The following is a 16,186-nucleotide window of genomic DNA, read 5'->3' as shown; positions in this document are numbered from 1 at the left end:
TATGATTCACTAAAGTTTCTGGTGTAATGTTGCATACATAAACTTGTATGTATTGTATGTATGTATTTTAGATCCTCCTGCAAGCAGGAACTCGCGAAGAAGCCTCATTGGCTTATCAAAGCCGCAAGCTGACCTAAGTCAGTCTCTGAGATTCATATTTAACGTCCATGATTATGAATTGTCAATTGTCAACAACTCTGTAACTAGACGACATACATTAATCTTAGAGTGACTAGAATTCGGGACCTTATGATTGGAAGGCACCGGCATTAACCACTGAGCTAACACTCCTAGGTTATGTTGGGTATGTTATGTTGTGTATTTATTCTAATCCACGGTGGTTGTACCAACAGCTGTGAATCTCTCTTACCAACTTTTTTCAGCCTCTGCCCAGATTCTCGCATGCAATAAGAGGAGGCTAGATACAGTCAATTGGGACAATTTTCCAAGCTAATACTACTCCGGTATATCTTCTCATATCATGCTTCAAAGAGCTCGTACTGGGAGTATGAACAGTTCCTAATCTTTTATCTGATAGAAACATGATATCCATACTGCTGAGTGCTCGAAAGCCGGAAAGGAAACAAATTATACAGAGACTGTCCCAAATGGACGGTAGATCTGCTCTGAAAGTGTAGCAGGTAAGTGTTTGCTTTGAATGATAATTAATGGAGGAAATTTGCATTCGAAGGAATTTTACAAAATACAGCTTAAAACTTACTGGAGCGTAAAAGCCATCCTTGATACAGCCGCATGTTTCTGGAAGAACGCATTCTCTTCCCTCTATCACAAATCCTTCATCACACTGACAGCCTTCCACTGAACCTGTAGAGTTGCATCCCGTCAAAACAGTGGGATCCAGTAAGCTGGTACACGATTCCGGGCAGGGATCACCGTTGGACTTGAAAGTTGAATTTACATTGCAGGTTACAGCTATTAAAAGAATATAGAAATAATAGACCTGTTAGATTAGAGCATATCAATTTACAGAAACAAATAACTGAACTAAACTAATTGGCACTAGGCTATACGTTATCAGCATCAATGAGAACCAAACCAACATCGAGAGAATCTCATTAGCAAGAACTAATGAGAAACTCTGAGTGTTTACTTTGTAGCAAAAAATGACACAAACTGGGAATGATCTCAAGTTACCATATGCGCTCAAACTGCATATTCATGAATAGGATTGACATAATTACAATCGATTAGAACAATAGAAATTAAACAGAATGATATGCATATCATAACAATAAGAAGTATTTCATGTAAATTCTGTTGAAACAATGTAACATTCCTCCAAATATGGGACTAATTTTGTGAGTCAGAATTAACTGCAGAAAAATAACTTTGAAGAAACTTTGCAATTTTCAGTTGAAAACAAAATTAAAAAATTGAAAACAGTACTGATAACATTAATGTACCAAACTTATGGAAAAGACCAGTGACAAACTCTCAAAGTGAGCAGTCATAATTTCTTTTCAATTCTAAAACTGAGGTAATTCATACGGCTTCCAATTCACTCCTCTCCCATCGATATGACACAATTACACAAATTAACCGATTGATAAATGGAAAAACTTACGACAGGTTGTCTCTGTTCTCCAATTTGCTATGTTAATTCCGGATTCCCGACAGTAAATGGCAAATCCTAATATGACTGAGCAGGCATCCACTTCATCTGGCACAGCTCCACAGACATCAGAGCGACAGTTTTCGTAGTAAGTCCCAGCTGTGTCTGGTTGCATTGCTATGCAGGAGCCAAACTCTCCTATGGAACAGAGCAGTGTAACAATTTTATATTGATAAAACATTTGAGTGAGACATCCAGAGAACCTCAACCAAACTCTTTAATGGGTAAAAAATATATAGGTTACCTATTTATCATAGAATTAAGATAAACTCTGTAATTATGGTAGATTGATATGTATTTATATAACTATGTTTTGTTATAAATATACTAAAGAATATTTATGCAGACTGATATATTGAATTAGACACAGAGATTAATGCAACAAATTAATGATTTTGTCACAAATTTTGCATTAAACTTGGGAGCAGCATTAGCTTTTGAATATTTCATTTCCATGGTTACATAAGACCACTTATAGTAGAGACCATGAGTTTTATTTATTGTATAACGCTACGTAGTCATCAAGTTTATGACATACTGCAAAAGAACCGCTTGAATGTCTATATGGACTGAATCTCCTGCATCTCAACCTGTATTGGGAATCCATCACATATAATCACCATCTGGTATTGAACAATGTAACGTTGCATAAAATTATCTGAAATTGAATCACTTGAACATCTTACACTGTGAGTTTAAGTAGACTATATATATATAAACCAATTTCATTAATTTGGTACATGACGGTCCACGGTGATTGTGAACATACCATCTTCATCCCTTAGTATTTCACACAGTTCATCGGCTCTCCTTGTCACGTTACTTGTGGCGTGCAAGCACGGGTCGGTCACTGGTACTGCAATGCTGTTACATTCCGCTGAATTGGTGATGTAGCTGTTTGCAAAACCTTGAACTGTTTGCTGTGAATTGTAAAGCAATTAAATAGAATATTTACAAGCAATCATTGGATGGAACCCTCAAACCAGCCACCTACTATGACAAGATACAACAAATCCACCTATTTCAGTGATATCCCCTGTGTACCGTTACATGCAATTCTACAATCATGCTTTTAAATATATGTTTCTCAACCTTTTTCCGTTATTGGAACAGCTTCGGAAATGAAAATATAACCTTTCTCACTTCTCCAACTGTGGATGAATTCTTTGCACATTAATAGGCATGGGTTTCAAAATGAACTATACGCCTATAGCTTTGACACCTGTGGCATCCCGCCTTTCAGCTCCGGGGTGTGCAAGCACCATGCAAAGATTAACAAACACCACTTTGAAAGAAGTAGGAGATTAAAGAGGTTAAAGGCTTATAGTCCCCTCTTCCGCTCTCCCTCTAACTTGTAGAGGAGAGAATGTGCACCCCCTTTTCATTGCCAAGTGAAATGGATTGGCAAGTAGGGAAATATTCAATTTCAAACTATTTAAATAAGAAGTTTGAATAAGATCATTAAAATCAACATTAAAGCCACGATTGTCTAGGCTGCTTCTCAGTCCCGAGTCGTGCAAGGTTTGTTGCAAATAAAGAAAGTTTTTGTGTCATATTTATTTTTCACTCACAAACCTTGGCAAAAGGGTTTGGTTTCACCGTTTTTTTCATTCCTGAAGCTATTTTCATGAGCTGAAGAAGTGTAATCTGGGTATCTTATCTTACCCCAACAATTGAGTATACGGTGAATATCATGGTGTCTTTAGGATCGCATGAGAAAAACAAGACTAGAATTTGAACCGAACATTTTTGTACCATAGCTTTGAGATCATGATCATGCCTCAAGCATCACCCCTAGCTATAGGTGATATTTATATGTCACAGCTATAGGTGATAGATATATGTAATAGCTATGGGTGATAGGTGTAAGTGATAGATATAGGTGGTATTTATGTGATGGATATATGTAATAGCTATAGGTGATAGGTGTACGTGACAACTGTAAGTGACACGTGGTTGTGGTGCACTGTGGTGCCCAGGAGAGATTGATTGAATTGCGCACACTTTGGTGTGTAGGTGTGACAAGTTACCTATGACCAAGGCTAATAGCGCCTTTGAACAATTTCTGTTGACTTTGGCGCTATATAAATGTCTTCTGATTGATTGATTGATTGATTGATAGACATAGGTGGTATTTGTATATCATAGCTACAGGTGATGGCTATTGGTGATAGCTTCTTGTAATCTCATCAACATTCTGCCAACAATTTTGTAACATCATATTTGACCTGGAAGGCCAGGAATCAACACATGACATCCCTGATGCTAGGTATCATTGCTTCAAATGCCACCACTTTTCTCCACTTGAGCATAGCGCTCGTCATTAAATATTCCCTTTTGTTTACAGATTTGACAAAATCCGAGGGTAAACCTATTGTCAACAATTCAGCATCAAAACACTTGTGCATTTTGGGCAATTAAAGTTTATCTGATGTAGGTCTAGCATGAGACACACTGCCTTCTCTTGAGCATCACTTCAGGCAGACTGCTCGCCATGTGGAACCCCCAAAAGAATTTGATCATCAAATTCACAACCTTGCATTAATCGGTCGTGCGGGCCCTTTATTAAGGTCTTGGACTTGAGTAAGCCATGATACATTATTGCCAAACAGATGAGAAGAATCTAAGATTTCAACATTACGTGCTTGTTAAAAATAGGATCAAGAGAGATGTAAAAAGAAAACAATCCTTACCACAATACCAAAAGCACTGGTGAGGTCATCTAGCATATCATTATTGTAGTTCCCACACAAACCACACAACCTGCCAATGTAGCTTTCTTCAACTTTGATCGACAGGTAGGATGCATGATCGTATTGGACCTGAATACCCGATGAAGTTATCGCAATCTGCCAAGAAACGGTACAGAAATTCGTATTTTAAATGGTTAAGTATTTTTTAGTATTAGTATTTTGTCTCAGTATTATCCCAAATTATGCAAAATGTTTAAAAAGAGGGGTAGGGCATAATTCATGCTTACCCCCCTATCACCCTCTTCACATCCGCAAGTTGTTCAAATATCTTAATTAACACCATGTGCTGTTTTGAAATATCTTTGAGTGTGGCAGAGCATTCAGCAAAAATTTTGAAATTTGTCGGCAACTTTTTTATTTTATATTCTTTTATTTTCATCTTTAATGAGGGTAGTCCTGCTCAGTGCAGAAGCTGTGCTGAGGAGCCCTCAATTTCCAGAGGAGCCCTCAGAACTAGTAGGATAATTAAACATTTGTGGCCAATATTCAGCATGAATGCCATAGGATGGGGGTTGGGGGCTCTTAAAACTTGCTATGTTAAAGAAGATGCAAGAAGATATTATATGTATAATTAAGTTTAAGTTATTTATGTATACAGGCACTTTCAAATTGTGCCAATTTGAAGTTGAAAACCTTCTGGAAACAAAGAAAAGTGACAAACCATAGAGCTTTGTCTCCTTCACATCCACTAAAGAAACCCTTGGCAGGGCCCTGAACCCCTACCTGAGGCACCGGCTTGCATTATTTGCATAACCCCCCCAAGGCCCCCTCCTTATTTTGCTCTCATTGTGTTGTCTCTTCCACCTACCCCTCAAATTCAAACAAAATGGCCAAACATTTTATGGACAACTTCACTTATGGAACATTTTTTAACGGATATGGAACTACTTTTGATGCATAATTTAAGGGGATGGACGAGGGGTTGTGGAAGATACATTCAATTTAACAGAATTGCAAACAGTTAACCGAGACTTACGGTAAAAGCGCCAGCCCTTTGAAGTCTAACCACACTGGGTACAAACATTGGCAAAGTAACAGCTACACCATCCAATGTGACCATTCCATCCTCTGTCATGATAATGACCTAGAAAAGAAAAATTGAAGATTGCAAAACAGCTTTACACATCATCATGCGTCACATAGACTACTAACAAACCATCACTTAATCAACCGAAAACCTTTTATAAGAGAGAGAAATGTATTTCTAACGAGAAATCCCGTATAGTATTTATCATCATCCAAGTACTGAATGGAACAATTATGATTGTAGAACAGCACCTGCAAAAAGAATGTTTTAACATTGTAAAACATTTTGAGGGACATTCTGCTTATTCTTCTTCCAATAAATATCAATTGTTGTCGATACACATTTACAAATGCCGCATAAATGCCGTATCAAATCTGCTATCGACAGGCACCGGTCTTGCATCGAATCTGCCATCTTATAATGCAAAATGTAATCAAAATGTGTTTTCATGTTTGGCTCATAATTTGTATCACACATTGATAATTATTCAGCACTTTTTTGTCCAAATTATAACAAACTATCAACAAAAATTAAATAAGACAAGATGAACAAAAACAATTCCAAATTACCCACCAATTCTCCAGTCAAGATGGTAACACTCTCGACACTCGCCAGTGACGTAGCTGGTTTCACCTTATTTCTGGCGCTCACTGCAAATTGTGGCACTTCAGACAAGCAATCGGATGTGAGCTTATACTCACAAGCCCCCATGAAATTGTAAGCTCTCCCGTCGAATGAGCGATAATGGGGGTCTCCTACCACTGAACAAGATGTGACTGAAGTGAAGGGGAGAAAAACAAAGGTATAGGGAATTGATGACTCTTGCCAGTGGATGAAATTTAATTTCATTTATCGAAATAACCATTGGCAAAACAAATATGTGACTTCCATTACACACCTCATTTTTGCATCCTCCAAATTACACAACTCCTGATTGTTTAGACATTCTTGTTCTTTTGGGGAAAATGATGAAGCGGGTCTTGTTTTGTGTGTGATCCAATATGAGAACTTGGCTACACAAAAGCAAAATGTATGGCATAGGCACATGCATGCTGTTGTTACCTTTCACTACTAAATATTACTTGTTCAAATCTTAAACCAAAGCTTGACAAAACAAATTATGATGCCGAAAATGATCTCACGTTTTTTCTCTTTTTTTTGGGCGGGGGTGGGTTAGGGATGCATCTATAATCTTTTAAAGGTATGATCGGAAAGTATGACTCCCCGATGTACATTTTCAAATGTACAGAAATACCTCTAAAAGGAAAGCTTACATGAATTACCTCGCACAAGGGGTTCTTCAGTTGTTCCTGCATTTGCATCACTTGTTGATATAGTAACACCTGAAGTTACCTTAGCAGTAACACTTGCAGATTCTGCTGTTGACACTTCAACATCTAGCGTTGTCGCAACAGTCGAAGATTCAGCTGTTGACATGGTATCATCTGGCGTTGTCTCTACAGTCGAAGAATCAGCTGTTGACATGGTATCATCTGGTGTTGTCGCTACAGTCGAAGATTCAGCTGTTGACATGGTATCATCTGGTGTTGTCGCTACAGTCGAAGATTCAGCTGTTGACATGGTATCATCTGGTGTTGTAACTACAGTTGAAGATTCAGCTGTTGATATGGTATCATCTGGTGTTGTAACTACAGTTGAAGATTCAGCTGTTGACATGGTATCATCTGGTGTTGTAACTACAGTTGAAGATTCAGCTGTTGACATGGTATCATCTGGTGTTGTCACTACAGTCGAAGATTCAGCTGTTGACATGGTATCATCTGGTGTTGTCGCTACAGTCGAAGATTCAGCTGTTGACATGGTATCATCTGGTGTTGTCGCTACAGTCGAAGATTCAGCTGTTGACATGGTATCATCTGGTGTTGTAACTACAGTTGAAGATTCAGCTGTTGACATGGTATCATCTGGTGTTGTAACTACAGTTGAAGATTCAGCTGTTGATATGGTATCATCTGGTGTTGTCGCTACAGTCGAAGATTCAGCTGTTGATATGGTATCATCTGGTGTTGCAACTACAGTTGAAGATTCAGCTGTTGACATGGTATCATCTGGTGTTGTCGCTACAGTCGAAGATTCAGCTGTTGACATGGTATCATCTGGTGTTGTCGCTACAGTTGAAAATTCAGCTGTTGACATGGTATCATCTGGTGTTGTAACTACAGTTGAAGATTCAGCTGTTGACATGGTATCATCTGTTGTTGTCGCTACAGTCGAAGATTCAGCTGTTGACATGGTATCATATGGTGTTGTCGCTACAGTCGAAGATTCAGCTGTTGACATGGAATCATCTGGTGTTGTAACTACAGTTGAAGATTCAGCTGTTGATATGGTATCATCTGGTGTTGTCGCTACAGTTGAAGGTTCAGCTGTTGATATGATATCATCTGGTGTTGTCGCTACAGTCGAAGATTCAGCTGTTGACATGGTATCATCTGGTGTTGTCGCTACAGTCGAAGATTCAGCTGTTGACATGGTATCATCTGGTGTTGTAACTACAGTCGAAGATTCAGCTGTTGACATGGTATCATCTGGTGTTGTCGCTACAGTTGAAGATTCAGCTGTTGACATGATATCATCTGGTGTTGTAACTACAGATGAAGATTCAGCTGTTGATATGGTATCATCTGGTGTTGTCGCTACAGTCATAGATTCAGCTGTTGACATGGTATCATCTGGTGTTGTAACTACAGTTGAAGATTCAGCTGTTGATATGGTATCATGTGGTGTTGTCGCTACAGTCGAAGATTCAGCTGTTGACATGGTATCATCTGGTGTTGTAACTACAGTTGAAGATTCAGCTGTTGACATGGTATCATCTCGCGTTGTCGCTACAGTCGAAGATTCAGCTGTTGACATGGTATCATCTAGCGTTGTCGCTACAGTCGAAGATTCAGCTGTTGACATGGTATCATCTAGCGCTGTCTCTACAGTCGAAGATTCAGCTGTTGACATGGTATCATCTGGCATTGTCTCTACAGTCGAAGATTCAGCTGTTGACATGGTATAATCTGGCGTTGTCTCTACAGTCGAAGATTCAGCTGTTGACATGGTATCATCTGGCGTTGTCGCAACAGTCGAAGATTCAGCTGTTGACATGGTATCATCTGGTGTTGTCGCTACAGTCGAAGATTCAGCTGTTGACATGGTATCATCTGGCGTTGTCTCTACAGTCGAAGATTCAGCTGTTGATATGGTATCATCTGGTGTTGTCGCTACAGTTGAAGATTCAGCTGTTGACATGGTAACATCTGGTGTTGTCGCTACAGTCGAAGATTCAGCTGTTGATATTTTATCATCTGGTGTTGTCGCTACAGTCGAAGATTCAGCTGTTGACATGGTATCATCTGGTGTTGTAAATACAGTTGAAGATTCAGCTGTTGATATGGTATCATCTGGTGTTGTAAATACAGTCGAAGATTCAGCTGTTGATATGGTATCATCTGGTGTTGTCGCTACAGTCGAAGATTCAGCTGTTGACATGGTATCATCTGGTGTTGTCGCTAAAGTCGAAGATTCAGCTGTTGACATGGTAACATCTGGTGTTTTCACTACAGTCGAAAATTCAGCTGTTGACATGGTATCATCTGGTGTTGTCGCTACAGTCGAAAATTCAGCTGTTGACATGGTAACAGCTAGCGTTGTCGCTACAGTCGAAGATTCAGCTGTTGACATGGTAACATCTGGTGTTTTCACTACAGTCGAAGATTCAACTGTTGACATGGAATCATCTGGTGTTGTCGCAACGGTCGAAGATTCAGCTGTTGACATGGTATCATCTGGTGTTGTAACTACAGTCGAAAATGCAGCTGTTGACATGGTAACATCTAGTGTTGTCGCTACAGTCGAAAATTCAGCTGTTGACATGGAATCATGTGGTGTTGTCGCAACGGTCAAAGATTCAGCTGTTGACATGGTATCATCTGGTGTTGTCGCTACAGTCGAAAATGCAGCTGTTGACATGGTATCATCTGGTGTTGTCGCTACAGTCGAAAATTCAGCTGTTGACATAGTACCATCTGGTGTTGTAGCTACAGTCGAAAATTCAGCTGTTAACATGGTATCATCTGGTGTTGTCTCTACACTCGCAATTTCAGTGCCAGCAGTTGACATGGTAACATCTGGTGTTGTCGCTACAGTCGAAAATTCAGCTGTTGACATGGAAACATCTGGTGTTGTCGCTACAGTCGAAGATTCAGCTGTTGACATGGTAACATCTGGTGTTGTCCCTACAGTCGCAGTGTCAGCTGTTGACATGGTAACATCTATTGTTGTCTCTACACTCGCAGTTCCAGTGCCAGCAGTTGACATGGTAACATCTAAAGTTGTTTCTGTAGTAACAGTTTCAGTATCAGCTGTTGACATTATAACATCTAACGTTGTCATTGCAGTCACACTACTTTCAACATCAGCTGTTGACATGGTGACATCTAAAGTTGTTTCTGACGTCGTCACAGTCTTTGTTACAGCTGTTAACAAAGTAACATCTAAAGTTGTTTCTGCAGCAGTTGTAGGCATGTTGATATCTAGCGTTGTACCTGAGGACATGGTATTGACATCGTCTGTTGTCCTTGTAACTTCAGAAGCAACACCACTGGATGATTCAGTAACCTCATAAGTAGTTCCTGCAGTCACAGTTTCAAAATCAGCTGTTGATTCACTAATTTCATATGTAGTTCTGTCTGTAACCCAATAGGTTGTTCCAGCTGTATTTGTTGGTACTTCAGTTGTACCTGAAAATAATAGAATTGTGTTATAATTCTTGCCATGAAATATGAAAGTTCATATACCAGAAACCCAGTAAACTGTACTTGTACAAATACTTAGGAGCAACAGTTACATGTTTCACACTCTCCAGAGATATACAGTATTGCATAATTTTGTCTTCAGTAAACACGTCAACTGAAGATATAAGTATTGGCTGCAAAACAACCTAATATTGCTAAAAGTTTTAAAAAGTTGTTCAATCGAAGGAAATTACTCGCTCCTTTCGTGAATTCATACAGTATGTATTTCAGGATTACACTAAATGCTAATCAAAATCTAATACAGATGGTGCAGTTAATTTGCAGGACTCTGTCCAACTGTGTAGTGCAGTTTAGCTCCCATAATTGTTCTGCATAAATGTTTACGCTAATCATGTTGATAACATCTCTCCTCAATTTTTTGTGCTGTCCATTTCTTTCCATTTTTTACAGTCTTTAACTCTTTTAAATGACCTTTCTCCAACGCAATACATTGAGCATAAAATTTTTGTCAATGATAACATTATAATGTCCTGGTAGCAAGAAAAATGCTTATTGAAAATGGAATCATTGAAAAAGGGATTTTCTAAGCAAGATATGTCCTCAGCAAACATTTACAAAGGAACATTTGCAAAAAAAATAAGCTTCTCCCATTGAATTGGTGTGTGAATGGAAAAGTTGCAACACCAACTTGAATTTGGTCAAAGAACTAGAGCTATTCCATCCAATATGTTTTTGAGTACATGCACTGCCTATCTGTCTGTTGTTAGTATATAATCTCTACCATATCAAAGATTATCAAATGTAAAATAGGTTTCAACTGTTGTCTTAATACTTTTGTTCGAGATCTTTATTTGCTAGTCTCTTTCAATTAAAATGTAACTTGTTGACATACTTACCATTGTTCCAGTTGTTCCTCCCAAACAACTTTGATTCATTCTCACAGTCGTCTGTGAAATTAATAAAGTAAAAGTACAAAAACTTTAGTGCTTGATTTATTCATATTGCACGAATCGAAGCTGTCATGAATCAGTTTGCACTGGACAAATGGCTTAGGCAATGGATTTGTGATCTAAAGATTGCAGGTTCAAGCCCTGACCAAAGCTTTCTAGTTGTGTCCTTGGGTAGGCCTAAGTCACTTTCTCTCCATTGTATGATCCTGATAGCAAGCCTACGGTGGCCCATTGGGCCACCGGCCTCTAGCAAACCGGGCCTCTAGCAAACCGCCACCGGCGAATGACGACAGGCTGAAGGGCCGACATTGTCCCAATGGCGGAGAAGCAGAGGCTTTTTAGTGGCACACCGCGGCATATGGACGGACCACCAGAGGCCCGACGGGAAGTTCATCTAGGCCCCCTAGAGCCTAGAGGATGTTAGCTGCATTTTTAGGGCAGTAATTCAGAGGGCGGTATAAGTCATGACAACTGGTTTACGAAGACCTAGCGTAGGCATGGCATGCATCACATCATCCGTCGAACGTACAGAACTGTTCATTTTTGTGAAGTAATGCACAACACTGCGCAACGGCTAGCATCATGTAGGCTATGCATCGCTAACGTTAGGCCTACCCTAACGTTAGGGCTAGCCTTATTACTACTTTTTGCCTACTTCAGACTACCGAACGCAACGATTCACTTCAAAGCAAATAGGCCAGACTGTTTTCATCACAATCATCAATACAACCTTTACCTTCAGATATGTCATTCAGTGATGTTGGATTCGTTTCTACTCATTTTTCTTTGACAAACGCATCCATTCTTTCAGGTCTGATGTGAAGTATTTCGACACTGCGGTTGTTATGAGAAAGCCCGCGAATTTAGCAACCAGGAAATGTAGTTACAATTAGCTAGCGAGTAATATATTCACAGCCGGTGTAGCAGTACAAACTGTCGCAAATATTCCATATTCAGTATAAACTGTCCCGGTCCCACAGGACAGTTTATACTGGATTTACCAGTACGTTTGGTCTCCCCGGACCTATTGTACAAGGCCAGTTGGTACAGACTGTCTCCCCAGACAGAATATGCTATGGTTACACGGAGGGGGACATTATTTGACGGTCATATATTTTGTTGTAAATTGTGTCCCCCTGAACACAATGTCCGCCGTAGCATGTACGTTCGAGTAGCAAAAATTTAATTAGTAATGGACTCTGGCAGTATCCGTATTATTAGCAAATTGTCGCATTTCGGCTTCCGTATATTTAGCAGTAAAGTCGTGCGACAACTAAAAACGGAAAAGCTAGCAGAAAACGTGAGACAAATTGCGGATATTCTAAGAGATGAGAGCTATCCAAGTGGGTTTACAAGAATAAAACAGAGAAGAATCTTACGGAGACAAAGTCAGTCTTTCAGACTGGCTGAAAATGGAACTCTTGCCTACCGAAATTGAAGGAAAGTGTTGCTATCTAGGGCTACTCAACTCGCCCAAATCGAAGCAGGTCACACTGACTAGTGACATCTATAAGGTAATGTCTGTAACTTACAGTATACTGTAGGATACACAATATGCCTTTGGTTGTTAAATGGCGAACGGCCATTCCACAGTTAAACTATAACCAGGCCTCTAGGACCTTTTTGGTGAACAAATCATGATATTCTTTTACCACGTTTGGTTAGTTGTAAAAACTCATTCGCAAAAGTCAAGCAATTGCTTATGCAACATTATAATCAGTTGTATGCTTGAGCAAAGTTATTAGGGCCTATTTCTTTTCGTTTTGTTTACCCAATTGTTTACCCAAACAAATTTACCCAAACAAATTTTTGTGACAATTATTATAAATTTCCACCTTTAATCGCCCTGCCTATCATAAAAGATAACAACAGATTACTAAAGCTTAGAGAGCTAGTCTGGTTTGCATGCATGGGACACTATAAAATGCAATTATTTGACTATAGCATATAGCCGAGCCTACTTCTAGAGGAAAGTGGCACTAATACTGTACATAATAAATTCACGTTCATTAATTTTGGTTGGTAAGAACAGATATTGAAGGCCTGATAGTACTTTTTTAGGTGTGGCATATTCTCTACATGCCAAACCTCACTGCAGAAGAAAACTTCTTAAATATCTATAGACCCCAATTGTGGCCAAGCAATGTGTACAATAATGGGAATATTCCATTTCAAACACTGATATAGAGTTGTAATTCAATTTTAAGGCACTTCAGCTAGAACTACCAATTCTGCAGCCCATATATTTGTGTGTGTTTGTTTGTTTGTGGGTTTTTTTTTTGGGGGGGGGGCAAAAAAACATGATCTCCTTTGATCATGAATTTTCTTATCTCTTTGAAGGTGTTCATCTTTGCATAGATAAACCAGACAACAGACTATGTCTATTGTCTAGATTCTATTGGAAAACTATCAACGTTGATGTAACAAGTTATGTTCAACAGGATGTCAAAGTGTCATTGTCATGTAGACCTACGAACAAGTCTCCATAGCATTCCTGTAACTGGATTATGGAAACAGGTAAATATTCAATCTGTTTTAATTGCACAGGATGTCTGCAGTATGCAGTGAAGGTTTAGTTTAGTTAATGTCATTCTTTCTGGACAAATTAAACATTTACAAGTTTAACGGTAGTCTGTATTGGCCCTAAATTTTGGTCACTTTAGTTGCTAGAAGTTTTCAAAAAGTACTTTTCTGGGGGTAATAACCCTTCAAATTGTGCTCAGACATTCTAAATGATGACACGAGATGATTGAATGTCCCAGTGAGGTAAATTTCCTTCAGGGATATAAACATACTTACAGAATTTTGTCCAAAGTGAAAATTTGGCATATTTAGGGCCTATACAGCAAACCTTTAAGCCACACTCTGGCCTAACTGCAGAGCAACCATCAATATAGGCATGTAATTGTAAGTTGCAAAAAGTGGCGTATCATTTTACTGGTTTAGTGGTTGAAGCGATTGTAAATATATGGTACAGTATGGTGTAAGTTACATTTTCATATTTGCAAGGTAAAAATAATTGGCCTAAATCCACCAACACCCTGTTTCGATCAGATATCCCCCTGTTTTTATCTAGATCTGTGTACAGCATGAAGCAATGGAATAGAACAACAGTCAAGGCAAAGCCTGCAACTTGTAAAAAAAATTAAATTAGCACCTAAATGCTGTCTTCTTTCTTAACAGGTTGGTGTTGATCTTATTGGTCCTCTACCAGTGACAGCTGCCAATCGACTGTACATGATAACACTGTCTGACTTCTATTCAAAGTGGCCTGAGACTAAGGCAGTGCCTGACAAGACTGCAGCATCAACTTCACATTGCATTACTGATGTGATGATGAGGTAAGCATGTCTTAAAAAGTGAACAATTTTCTGTAGTTAGTAACTAGTTCCAATATGAATGGCATCATATCTGTTATTTGTACCATGCAAATAACTTGTAGTGCATGGCAGAATGCTGTGTTTGAGTATAACTGATTTCCAAATAGGTATTAAGCATACAGAAAGGTCACAAAGGTAGGTGAGAACCGAGAAAGTGTACTGTAAATCTTTGCAGGTTAAGTCCCCATTAACAAGTTTATATGTAAGTAGTTTTTGTTCCTATATGTACTTTCAAAGGTTCCACCTCTGGTTTTTAAGTAGCATATAGCCTGACAATTGTCGTCATTTAATTTACATCCCCAAAAAGTGATTTTGGCTGGACATGTTTCACTGCAGCAGACACAGTTTATTTGTTCAAACAAATGATGAGTAAATAATTAAGACCACATTCCACAGCTAGACACCACCTTTTGTGTGTTGTTTTTCAAAAAGGTGTTGGACAGTTTGATATTGTAACCACAGGGAACTTTTCTGTTTAGAAAGTGTGAACTTATTACTAATTGGCTGTTTTGACAGGAACTTCGACAAGATAAGAGAGATAATGTATCAACTGAGTTTTGGTACCATTTCTCTGTTAGGTCCGTTGTGGAAAATTGCTAAATGTGTTTGTGTGTGTGGTGGGGGGATATTTCCTGAAACCTGGGAGAGGGACCCTCTTCTTTGGCAAAATAGGGCAATGTTTAGGTCTCTTGACGCAAAATGATGTATAATAGTACATTTTACCATAATAATGGTTAGCTAGCATTATTTGGTTTTGCATTTGGGTCATAGAGAGGGTGTTTTGAACCCCCATGGATCCTGATTCAGGACAATTAATGTTTGATCGGCATTAAACAGTCATACCATGCACACATACATCAATAGAGCACCAAAAGGCATCAAACTTCTGTTGTATCCTAGCTTAAGCTAATTTGATAAATTTCTGATATTAAATTTCATTAATATGTCACAAATGTTGTATTGGCTCATGTGGTTAAAACTTTTCAGGTTTGGTAGTGAACTGTACAATATAGCGCCAAAATTATGACATGCAATCTCCAATTAAAAAAATGGACCCAGTATTCCCATAAACATGTAAGTGTCACAATAAAAGATCATCCAATTAACTCAATGCCTAAGCATAGTTCAGTAGTACACTATACAGTCTACACTTAACCAATATGGTGAATGTTAATTATCTTTGTAGTGGAGCTTACACATAACCTTTCAAGATGATAATTTATTTTATATATGACTTACAGTGTGGCATTCACTACTCATAATATTGCTTTCAACTTTTATTTTGCACAGATTTGGTTGTACTGATATCTCATCTCTGACCACCAATGGAGGGAGTATGTATGAAGTTAACAGAAGACATGTCTAGACGATTTTCTTAGCAGTTAACTTGTTACCGACAATAATCTTGTCTTTCACTCTAACATATCATGAGAGAAAATTTCGTCGGCTGCTATACGTTTAAGCAAAGAGAGGCCATTGACTTTTCACTGCCAGTCGTTCGGTGGAAATCCATATATTTGCAGTTCAAGTTGAAGGATTGTGACGCTCGAAATTCTTTATCACCTCATTACTTCATTAAATAACAAATACGAAGGCGTGTTTCTTGGTTCTGGAAATTGTGTTCAAGATAAGTTCTCATAGTAAAACATATAACCGACCATATTCTGCTTCCTGTTG

The 16,186-nt window shown here is 38.7% G+C and overlaps 1 protein-coding gene across 1 annotated transcript in view; it reads right to left on the bottom strand.

Moving 5' to 3' along the window:
- The window catches only part of LOC139964087 (uncharacterized), a 63,005-nt gene extending 50,963 nt beyond the window's left edge, over nucleotides 1-12,042 (bottom strand). The window contains exons 1-9 of the mRNA XM_071965438.1: nucleotides 11,866-12,042; nucleotides 11,076-11,126; nucleotides 6,697-10,164; nucleotides 5,987-6,189; nucleotides 5,363-5,470; nucleotides 4,327-4,482; nucleotides 2,403-2,553; nucleotides 1,586-1,771; nucleotides 722-933 (exon numbers count right to left, since the gene is read on the bottom strand). Of these exons, the coding sequence (XP_071821539.1) occupies nucleotides 722-933; nucleotides 1,586-1,771; nucleotides 2,403-2,553; nucleotides 4,327-4,482; nucleotides 5,363-5,470; nucleotides 5,987-6,189; nucleotides 6,697-9,979 (4,299 nt within the window). The 5' untranslated portion in view covers nucleotides 9,980-10,164; nucleotides 11,076-11,126; nucleotides 11,866-12,042. The remainder of the gene's footprint in view (nucleotides 1-721; nucleotides 934-1,585; nucleotides 1,772-2,402; nucleotides 2,554-4,326; nucleotides 4,483-5,362; nucleotides 5,471-5,986; nucleotides 6,190-6,696; nucleotides 10,165-11,075; nucleotides 11,127-11,865) is intronic.
- Nucleotides 12,043-16,186: the final 4,144 nt, after the last annotated feature.

The sequence above is a fragment of the Apostichopus japonicus genome, chromosome 22 (genome assembly GCF_037975245.1).
Source record: "Apostichopus japonicus isolate 1M-3 chromosome 22, ASM3797524v1, whole genome shotgun sequence".
In the NCBI taxonomy this organism is placed as follows: domain Eukaryota; kingdom Metazoa; phylum Echinodermata; class Holothuroidea; order Aspidochirotida; family Stichopodidae; genus Apostichopus; species Apostichopus japonicus.
This window is presented reverse-complemented; position numbering and strand designations above follow the sequence as displayed.